At 33.8% G+C, this 11,500-nt stretch overlaps 1 protein-coding gene across 1 annotated transcript; it reads left to right on the top strand.

Moving 5' to 3' along the window:
* The first annotated feature begins 10,391 nt into the window (after positions 1-10,391).
* LOC129727120 (uncharacterized) lies at positions 10,392-11,316 on the top strand. Its single transcript, XM_055684598.1, has 3 exons — positions 10,392-10,520; positions 10,586-10,734; positions 11,003-11,316. The coding sequence occupies exons 1-3, from the start codon at positions 10,412-10,414 to the stop codon at positions 11,183-11,185; spliced, it is 441 nt and encodes a 146-aa protein (XP_055540573.1). The 5' UTR covers positions 10,392-10,411; the 3' UTR covers positions 11,186-11,316.
* The last annotated feature ends 184 nt before the right edge of the window (positions 11,317-11,500 follow it).

An 11,500-nucleotide genomic window follows, 5' to 3' on the forward strand; every position in this document is an offset into this window, starting at 1 on the left:
ACCCAAGGTACGTGAAATTTCGGTTTTCGAAATTTTTTTTTGATGCCAAATGACTTAAAATCGCAAGAAACGTCGAGAATTGGTGTCATCTGAAAATTTTTTTTTTGCAAAAATTTACTCTCTGGGACTTAGTCGTTTTTTCAATTGTGGAAGGCGGAGTTCGAAATGTTTAGAATTTATCTTTTGAAATTGATCACTAGTCTCTCGAAATAGCTTGTATAATGATATACACTATAACTAGCATCGAATACATTATGTTTCATTAGGGTGGTTCATTTATTTGACATAGGGTGGCTCATAATATTGTGTAAAAATGAGTATAAAATGAAAAAAATCACTTTTTAACTGAATGCCAATAGAAAAGTTCCTGAAAATATAATATTTGTTATATCATTGTCGTTAGGGTGGAAATGTTGAATTGGAAAAATTATAAGTAAAATGGCAAAATATTACAAAACAAATTATCTCAACCAATATTAGGATTGTGTCTCGTGGAAATGTTGAATGCTTTCATGTCATTTTCAAAATCACACACGGGAGGTACATGGAATTTTGATATTTGAAAAAAGTTTTCGATTCCAAGTATATTAAACTTTAAAATGAAACGGTGGAAACTGATGGAATTTGTTATATTACTTTATTTGTAAAATCTACTCTCTAAGACACTTGCACTCGTCTTTCGAATGTTGTACCAGACAATTTATTCGTTTTATTCACCACAATAATGTCCTTTGCCGACACTTGATTGAAAACACAGTGCTCTGGATTATATAATCGGACAAAAGACTGTATCGATGTTATTCAGTGATAATGAGAGTATAGTGATCTCAATCAGATACGCAACACAATTGACTCTTAGTTTCTGGGTTTGCGTCGTTTTGACAGTTCGACCATACATTTTTTGTCAAGTTTACATCATCAGAACGTGAACGTGCCCATTGGCTGAAACTTTTCATAGACGTTTTTATAGGCAAAACATGCCATTTTGTGCTATTGGTTTAATTTATTGAAACACAACTCATTTTTGAAAAGCTATTGGAAAATGCTATTTCGGATATGTATTGATGATTACAAAATTTTTTAGAGCCAACACGGCTCGTTTGCGCGGTGTGACATCTTCGGCAAAGTTGTAGATAATAGTTTTGTTTTTCAAAAAAAATATACACTCTAAAAACAAATTACTAATTTAAAAAAAAATAAAAGAAAGTAATAAATTAATTATAGAAAACAGCCCATTTAAAATAAATGATTTTTTTTATAAAAACTACGAAAGTTTACCTGAACAACGAAACCGGCCATGGAGAAATCAGAAAAAAGTTATATTTTTTAAATTCATTTTTTTTCACAGGGTACATGTTTTTTTTTGAGGAACGAAGTTATTATTTACAACTTTGCCAGATACACTATGCCAATCAAATAAACCGTTTTGACTGTAGAAATATTCTTGATTCCTCATAGAGTGTTCTATTGGAAATTAAAAATATGTCTACAGTCGAAACGGCATAGTGTCTTCGGCAAAGTTGTAGATAATATTTTGTCCTTCCAAAAAAAATATGCCTTTTAAAAAAATAATTGAAAATTACTTTTTTTTTCAAAAAAAAATTTTTTTTTTAAAATGATAACTTTTTTTTCTCGATTTCTATATGATCGGACTGGTTTCATTGTTTTGGTAATCTTTCGTAGGTTTTATTAAAAGAAATCAAGTTTTTAAAAAATGAGCCCTTTGAACAATTAATTTTTAATCTTTCTTCTAACATTTGAATGAATAATTTTTTGAGTGTGATTTTTTTAGAAAGACAGAATTATTATCTACAACTTTGTCGAAGACGTCACACCAATCAAACGAACCGAAGTGCTTTTTTTTATTTCATACTCATTTTTCACAATATTATGAACCACCCTATGCCGAATAAATGAACCACCCTAATGAAACATAATGTGTTCGATGCTAGTTATAGTGTATATCATTATACAAGCTATTTCGAGAGACTAGTGATCAATTTCAAAAGATAAATTCTAAACATTTTGAACTCCGCCTTCCACAATCGAAAAAACGACTAAGTCCCAGAGAGTAAATTTTTGCAAAAAAAAAAAAATTTTCAGAAGACACCAATTCTCGACGTTTCTTGCGTTTTTAAGTCATTCGGCATCAAAAAAAAAATTCGAAAACCGTAATTTCACGAATTTGGGTGATTTTTCGGTTTTCAAAAAAGCCAAACTTCAATCGCTTTGCGCCACCCCATTTTAAGTCCGATTGAGCTGAAATTTTGCACAGGGTGTTTTTTCGAGCAGGTGAACATTTTGTATAGGGGTTTTTTTGAAATTCGAGATGACCTTTTTGGCTGGCACCCTAATGCACAATTATGACTTTTTGTGCTTGATTTGCCTCTAAATCAAAATTTAAAGCGATGACATAGGATTCTTTTTTTATTAAAATGTTTGTCAATCTTCAAAAAAGACTTTTGAGGAAAAATTATTAGTATCTGATCACTAAAAATTGAGATATTATTCACAAAACTACGTAAAACATGAAAAAACTATGACTTTTTGTGCTAAATTTGCCTCTAAATCAGGAATCTAAAACGATGACATGTGATTCTTTGTTTATTAAAATGTTTGTCAATGTTCAGGAAAGACATTTGAAGAAAAATTATTAGTATCTGATCACTAAAACTTGAGATATTATTCACAAAACTACGTGAAACATGCAAAACTATGACTTTTTGTGCTAAATTTGCCTCTAAATCAAAATTCAAAGCGATGACATATGATTCATTTTACATTAGAATGTTTGTTAATGTTCAGGAAAGACATTTAGGGAAAAATATTCAGTATCCGATCACTAAAACTTAAGATATTATTCACAACACTGCGTGAAACATGCAAAATTATGACTTTTTATACTTAATTCGTCTAAAAATCAATATTCAAAGCGATGACATGTGATTCTTTTATCACTAAAATGTTCGTTGATGTATAAGAAAGACATTTGAGGAAAAATAACAGGTATCTGATTACTAAAACTCGAGATATTATTCACAAAACTACGTCAAACATGCAAAATTAGGACTTTTTAAGCTGAATCTAAATCAAAACCCGAAGCTGTGATCTGTGATTTTTTCTAAAATAAAATGTTCGTTGATGTTTAAAAAAGATATTTGAGAGAAAATAATAGGTATCTGATTATTTAAAATTTAAATATTCTTCACAAAACCACATGAAAAATGCCATGATATTTTAAGCTCAATTTGTGTCACAGCTATAATTTATGATTTTTTTCATTAAAATGTTTGTTTATGTTCAGGAATGACTTTTGTGTAAAAATAACACCATGTTAAACATGCAAAATCATATAAATTTGGGCTCAATTGGCCTCATTCATTTAAATGTTTGTTCATTTAAATGTTTGTTAATGTTCAGGAACAACATTTGGGAAATAGTAATAGATATCATATTGCGAAAAGTTGAGATGTTACTTTCAAAACTACGAATGTTTAATTTAAAGTTACTGTTTACAAAAGAATTGTTTAGACATTATTCTGCGATTAAGCCGCAGTGTTGTGTAAGCACTTCATCCTTTTATCTCTATCCTTCTTATTAACATATCTCCCACCACGCATACAATCCTATCCTTCCTAGAATCACGGACATTGCGCGTACCCAGAAAGTATTGCTAAATTGTCATTCATTACTAGGTCATAAATTGCAAGGCCACAGTGACACCCTATTTATTTTTGTTTCCACTGCTTTCCGCATTCCGCATGGGCAATTGCTTTGCATACGCTGCGTTGCCCATTCCAAACATTTGGTCAACACATTGTTGACTGTTAGTTATTTTGCAAACAGCCTGATGGTGGCTTGAACTTGGGTCTAGCATGTAAGACTAGGTAGTAAGTTATTTGGTAAGGAAAATAGAATCATTATCGTTTGGACCAGCCAACTGCTTAGTCCTTTCTAATAGAACTGTCCGAACTTGCCATAAATGAATTGGCCAAAGTTGTTTTAAAACAACACGTTCATATTTGTACTTTACAAAGTAAATCTTTCAATTCTTTTTATGCGTATTGGTAAGTTTTAGAGCAGTAAACCTGATAAACGACGACTTTCTGTTTTTAGAACGTCGCACAGAGGAGTATTTGAACCGAAAAGCTGGCCAAAAGTTCAATTCGCTCTATTTTGGTAGTAATTGGATCTGTTTACACCAAAAACGTTTTATTTTCGTATAATCAACCAATAAAACTAGAGAAAGTACAAAACAAGGTGACATCCATTAAGTACGTCACGCAAATTTTGATCAAAATTCATTTTCACGTTTTGTCACCTGGAGAAGTACGTCACGTCATGACACACCCCCAATATAAAATCCAATTATATGACAATTACTTTAAATTCGCTCACTGCATTTTTAGTGTCTTATGATCTATGATAAAGTTTCAACAATTTTCATATAAATCTTCATTCATAAAAATGTAAATAAAATAAAAAAGAGGAACTAGGAGGAAGACTCTTCTTTCCGTATATTTTAAGTAGGCTTCGATCTTTCTGTTAATAAATAAAGTTTTGACGGGGCTTGCCCGGAAGGTTACTAAATCATGAAATTAATTTTACTATATTATGGTTTGTTCGCGGTCAGCTGTCACTATCACTTTTTTCGCAAACAATCTGGGATTATTTTATGAATTTAACATTGTACATTATGTCCCGTGAGAGAAAAAAACTAATGAGTAGACACGTGGCTCAAAAGTTGTGTAAAGAAACATTCGCTCGTTTTTCCAAAGATGGCTGGATTAAATTCAACAGCCTCAGTGTCAAAAGTTTGGCTTCCCTATGCGTTCCCATTTAATTCAATTATAATCGGACTTTTATGCCAGCCGTTATGTATAAAATTATAAAAACAACGAAAGTATATTACCTCAAAGATAACACGACTTATTTGAACATAACTAGTGTCATACAAACAAATTGTCTTTCAATATAAAATTAACAAATTTTACAACAATTTGATATGTGGTTAAAAAGTTATGAAAAGAAACGAAATTCAGAGACTGTTTAAAACTATAGCTGCTTTGATCAAAATATGTGGCCTCAACAGAATTTAAATTTGGTATTGTGCTATTTGTACGTTTCCGGTGTTGCTCGTGATTGAAGTGTACGAAATCCAGAGTCATTTCTTTTATTTCGCTATTTGTTTAGCACAAATATTTTACTCTTAATTAATTAATTAATTTTTTTATTTTTAATTATTTTTGATATTTTTCATTCTTTACATCTTTTTCTATTTTATTTTCTATTTTATTTTCTATTTTTGTTTCTTTTATATCTCTTTTGCCTTTCTCCTAGAAAGGTATAGCCATCACTGGAAAAAACCGAAGGTATAAAAGAGCTCCAAAGGACCGGATTGCATATATCACTCGACTCATGTCGACGATCTGAACATTTTCTTTGTGTGTGTGTGTGTGTGTGTGTGTGTGTGTGTGTGTGTGTGTGCGTGTGCGTGTGTGTGCGTGTGTGCGTGTGCGTGTGTGTGTGTGTGTGTGAGTGTGTGAATGAATGTGTGTGTGCGTGCGTGTGTGCGTGTGTGTATGCGTGTGCGTGTGTGTATGAGTGTACGTGTGTGCGTGTGTGTGTGCGTGCGTGCGTGTAAGTGTATGAGTGTGTGTGAGTGTGTGTGTGTGTGTGTGAGTGTGTGTGTGTGTGTGTGAGTGTGCGCGTGTATGTGTGTGCGTGTTTGTGTGTGCGTGAGAGTGTGTATGTATGTGTGTGTGTGCGTGTGGGTGTGGGTGTATGTGTCTGTGTATGTGTCTGTGTGTGTGAAAGTGTGTGTGAGTGTGTGTGTGTGCGTGTGTGTGTGTGTGTGTGTGTGTTAGTGTGTGCGTGTGTGTGCGTTTGTGTGTGCGTGTGTGTGTGCGTGTGTGTGTGTGTGCGCGTGTGTGTGTGCGTGTGTGTGTTTGCGTGTGTGTGCGTGTGTGTGTGCGTGTGTGTGAGTGTATGTGTGTGTGTTTGTGTGTGGGTGTGCGTGTGTGTGTGGGTGTGTGTGTGTGTGCGCGCGTGTGTGTATGTGCAACTTTTTAATCTCACTCGATTTTTCAGAGATGGTTGGAACGATTTTCATAAAATTATTCTTGAAAGAAAGGTCTACTTGCCCCATAAAACACTGTTAAATTTTATTGTAATTGGATTTTCAGTTTGTATGTTATTTATCAAAATGTGAAAATCACGAAAGTTAATTATCTCAGAAACTACACAGCCGATTTCAACAAAATTGGTTTTAAATGAACCGGCTATTCAAAAAACCTTTGACTTTTGAATTCTATAAAGATTGGACATGTGGTTCAAAAGTTAACGTGTTCTGGAGCCTGTTTAATCTCACTCATGTTTCTCAGAGATGGCTGGACCGATTTTCATAAAATCAGTGTCAAATGGAAGGCCTAGTTGCCCCATAATACCCTATTGATTTGTTTTGCAATCGGACTATTATTTTGCCTGTTATGTTTAAAAATGTGAAATCCAACTATAAAAAAAAACATATTTCGAAGATTACATAAACTTACTCTATTTGCTCAGAGATGGCTGAGCCGATTTCCAAAAAATTAGTGTCCAATGAAAGGTCTAGTTGCCTCATAAAACTCTATTGAATTTTACTGTAATCGGGCTGTAACTTCGTCTGTAATGTATTAAAATGTGAAAATCACGAAACTTCATTATCTCAGAAATTACGCAACCGACTTGAAAAATACTGATATCAGATGAACGGTAGTTAAGGGTTACCTGATGAGTTTTACAATGCACAGTGGTACAGAACGACAATTTAGGCGGAAATGGAGTTTTCGATACATTTTTGTGATTTTAGAGCCATACTTTATATGGCGAAATTGCTTATTATAATTTGGTCTACATTTAAACTGAGGTGAAAATAAGGGTGGTCGTAGAACCAACGAAATAAACCAACTTAAATTTTTATTTGGGGAAAATTAATATTTTATTTCAGTCAAGTTGTAGATCACTTGATTTTAAGCAGCTTTGTTGTAGACTACTTTCTTGTAGCTCTTAAATTGACTGAATTAGAGCAATTTTGCCTAGGGTGGCTCTTAAAAAACGGTTTTTTCGCTCTACTTCGTTTAATTCAATTTTCTCAGTAAAATTATGCTCAGACAACTTTTAGAGCTTTAAAAGACGCAACTTTTGGTGGCTATACTTTAACAATATCTTTTATGGGTGGAAAGCAATTAAGCTTTTAATTTTTAAAATACGCCCTTTTCAACTGTTGCTATCTCTGAATGGGGCAGATGAAAAAAATATCTTCTGGTTTCATTTGAAAGAGCAACTTTTGTACTATATCATAAAAAAAATTGGAGATAAGTTATTTCTTAAAATCGAATAAAATAAGTTTGAATATGATCATTTTCAGTCGAAGAAGTAAGGTTTTTACAGCCTAGTTTTTTTTGTTGATAAAACTGATGTACATATGCTTCGGTAAAATTGAAGATAAGCTAATTTTCGAAACTTTTTACGTAGAATTACGTCTCATTTGATTTTCAATAAAATTTGTATACGCATCTTCAATTAAAAAAATTTCAAAATATTAAAATTTATATACGACACAATCTTTAAAATAACTTTCGGCAGTTACAAAACGATGAAATTGCTGTAAGCAATGCAAAAAAAATACTTTTCTCTTCCGTTTATGCATAATTGGCAAAATTTAATGTTCGTTATTTTGAAAAGAAAGTTTTGAAGTGTAATCAATTTTCGTGCTTCTGTAGGTAGATGTGACAAACTTTCGCATTGGGCAGTACGTCGGTTGTTTAGCGAAATGACGGGCTCGGATGTTAGCAGAAGCCTCTTGAAAACGTCTTCAATGTTCACGATGCGGCTGAATTTTCTTGAGTGGTGTTCTCGAAACTTTCGGATGCACTTGTTGCGGGTCTCCTGGGCTTCTTCACTCAACATTCCCAGTGGCAATGCAGCGGTTCTCATTATATTACTACTGTGTAATAAAAGTAATTCACGATAGATTTCGTGATACGCATCTTCAATTAAAAAAATTTCAAAATATTAAAATTTATATACGACACAATCTTTAAAATAACTCATTTTATTCGATGTTAAGAAATAACTTATCTCCAATTTTTTTTATGATAAAGTACAAAAGTTGTTCTTTCAAATGAAACCAGAAGATATTTTTTTCATCTGCCCCATTCAGAGATATCAACAGTTGAAAAGGGCATATTTTAAAAATTAAAAGCTTAATAGCTTTTCACCCATAAAAGATATCGTTAAAGTATAGCCACCAAAAGTTGCGTCTTTTAAAGTTCTAAAAGTCGTCTGAACATAATTTTACTGAGAAAATTGAATTAAACAAAGTAGAGCGAAAAAACCGTTTTTTAAGAGCCACCCTAGGCAAAATTGCTCTAATTCAGTCAATTTAAGAGCTACAAGAAAGTAGTCTACAACAAAGCTGCTTAAAATTAAGTGATCTACAACTTTACTGAAAATAAAATTTTATTTTTCCACAAATAAAAATTTTAGTTGGTTTATTTCGTTGGTTCTAGGACCACCCTAATTTTCACCTCAGTTTAAATGTAGACCAAATTATAATAAGCAATTTCGCCATATAAAGTATGGCTCTAAAAACACAAAAATGTATCGAAAACTCCATTTCCGCCTAAATTGTCGTTCTGTACCACTGTGCAATGATTGAACAGGTGGTTCGAAAGTTGTGAAAAGAAAGTCATATTTGAAATAGAAAATTATTCCTACTATAAATAAAAGAATCTAAAATAATATTTAATCGAATGATATATAATCGAGTCTATATTTAATCGGGTCCAACTTTAATATTAGTACAGTAACTTTCGATTATATCACGATAAAAAACTTCGCGTCATATATTTGAAACATATTTATTTCATGTTTTATCTGCATGTGTTTATGTACGTTAATTAGGGTGGGACAAAAACTAAATGTGGAGCAATCCCATGCACTTTTGGTATGCTTTATGGGTCATACAACAACTTTATAACTTTTCATATCGATCGGTAGAACCATATTTTTGCGCCCGATTTTTACAGTTTCCATACGATTTTATATGGGAAAGCCCACTTTTTCAAAACTCATTCTCTAGAGATGTGCAGTTGGCTCCTAAAAATATATCAATACATGGTATTTGTAGGAAATTTTCCTCGAAAAAAACCTCTTCTGAAGACCGTAAGGCGCTACGATGGTTGTAGAAAAAGTTATTCAATCCAAACTGATTGAATATCTAACGAACGGCTCAGTATTGAATTTTCCAGCAACACTGCTGCACTATGCTGCTATTGCCAACTTGCTTGAGGATGAGAAATGATTTCGCGTGGAATTAAGCTTAAAAGCGTGATTTTTACTCATTATATCTTTAGAGAAGGTTACAAAATAATTTTTTTTATATCATTTTTTATCACATGGTTGAATTTGCAATAGCAGCATGCTGCAACAGTATTGCTAGAAAAATTCAATGGTAAGCCGTTTATTAAATATTCGATCAGTTTGAGGGAAATAACTTTTTCTGCAAGCATTGTAGCGCCTTACGGTCTTCAGAAGAGTTTTTTCTAGGAAAATTTCCTACAATTATCATATGTTCACAATGTTCCCATGTGTTTGAATGTTATGTTTTAATTGTTCGGTATAGTTTCACTACTGGCTACCAAAAATTTGTTATTAAGAGTGATAAATAAATCCAGCAAATATCATCAAGGTGTATTTTTTTCTGAAAATTGAAGAGTTCGTGTTTGAATTAGTAAGGCTGGGTCTGACCGTTAGGTTGATTAATTTGGGTTTTTGCTTTTTGGTTTCGTATGAGGACAAGAGAGACCGAAATAATTCTTCTCCACGAGCAGGTATAAACAATACAAGTGTAATAAAATTTTGAGTGTAAAATGTGGCCTCTCCACCGCTCAATGTCGATACTTAAAATAAAGAGATTTTGTCTCGTTTTTGGTTCTTTAGTTTAACAGATGTGGTGTTAGGTAATGATCCCGATTAAAGTATATATAAATAACATGGCTCTCGGAACAAAACAAAAATTCGGAACAAAACATTCGGAGTAGCTTAACTCTCAGCTAGTTGTGAATAACCTAACTCTGCAATATGTATAACCGAGCTTGAAAATCATTTTTAGGTGTGCACTAAACGAATGTACATAGCCATTACTTGCTCACTTACTTAGAAGACGGGCATAAACACTGCAGATATAAGTATAATTTACAAACCACAAGAGAATATAAATAATTTTTGGTAAAGCTTTCAATCCTCTAACGCTCACGAAAGCTTCACCACAAAAAATATCCGCCATGTGGCTGTCATGTGTCAGCGTATTTGAAATTTCCTATCATCTCAGCAGTCCGTCTATTTACGCCGTCAAACCAGTCGAACGATGGCAGCTGCAGACGTATCATTTAATCCGGTAGACATTCTGGATGAGCAGTTTGCACAGTATCTGCAGCTAGCGAAGCAGCTTCTACCGAAACTTAGAACCCCTAAAGGTAGGATGTGGTGTAAAGCATCCCCACCACCTTGCCCCCACTGATTACTGTTTGTTTGTTCACAGATCGTCAAATATGTTCCAAGTACATTTCCCGATGTTGCCAGCTCGGAAACACCACCCACTCGGCCAAGAGCTATCGGAACGAGTTCTTCCGGTACTTTCTCAAGGTACTGGATGCCACCATTCAGAATCAAAGGCACTACGTTCAGATGGTAAGTATGTTAGAGGATATTATCCCCCCGGGGATGCTCGACTTGTTGTTGACGGTGTTATCGAGTGCCGGTTCTGGATGACCAATGTTGAATTGTAACCACTCGAAAAATATTACAGTAATCCGAAAACGTAGCGAAGTGATATTTTTTCACTATTCATGAAGATAGCATCTAAAGTTGAGCATCCCCCCGGTGCATCAGTGTGTACTTGTGGTCAAATTAGAAGTTAAATCTTTGGTTTTTTGCTCGTTCGACATGCTTCTTCTAGGATGATGAGCCCGAGCAGCCGGGTGCAGGCGAGCTGAAGGATGTTTATCGTTGGTCCGACGACCGGAGAACGTACGTTGCGACGAAAATCATCCCCAATTATGCCACACTTGTCTACATGGCCGTTTGCGATGATCCCGAGCAGGGATGGGATAATGGCGGTTTTGGGACGTATGAGTTTTAGGTGTGGTGCGGGGTGTCATTTTTGAAGTGAGGACACCATCATCAGAATGAAGCTTTAATTTATTGAAGTTACATGATAAATTCACAATTGTAAATTTTGTCAATAAATATGTATTTTTGGGTTAAAAACTATTTTGCAATCTTCACACTTTCTATCTGCACACTGCGTTCAAAAGATCGGCACTCTACAATCTATTGAAATGAAAAGTTTACAGTTCAATTGAATTGTAGTGGAACTTACAGTTATCTTTCTAATGTTATTTTAGAAGTTCAATTTTAAAAGTTTCGTCTTTCGGCTCCTGAATCAGGTTCACGC

This window comes from Wyeomyia smithii, chromosome 3 (assembly GCF_029784165.1).
Source record: "Wyeomyia smithii strain HCP4-BCI-WySm-NY-G18 chromosome 3, ASM2978416v1, whole genome shotgun sequence".
Taxonomy (NCBI): domain Eukaryota; kingdom Metazoa; phylum Arthropoda; class Insecta; order Diptera; family Culicidae; genus Wyeomyia; species Wyeomyia smithii.

Bases quoted from the DNA above. Each gene is read 5' to 3' on its own strand.
- LOC129727120 (XM_055684598.1), top strand. From the start codon at position 10,412: ATGGCAGCTGCAGACGTATCATTTAATCCGGTAGACATTCTGGATGAG. The intron at 10,521-10,585 runs GTAGGATGTGGT...GTTTGTTCACAG, and splicing joins GAAACTTAGAACCCCTAAAG to ATCGTCAAATATGTTCCAAG. The intron at 10,735-11,002 runs GTAAGTATGTTA...TGCTTCTTCTAG, and splicing joins AAAGGCACTACGTTCAGATG to GATGATGAGCCCGAGCAGCC.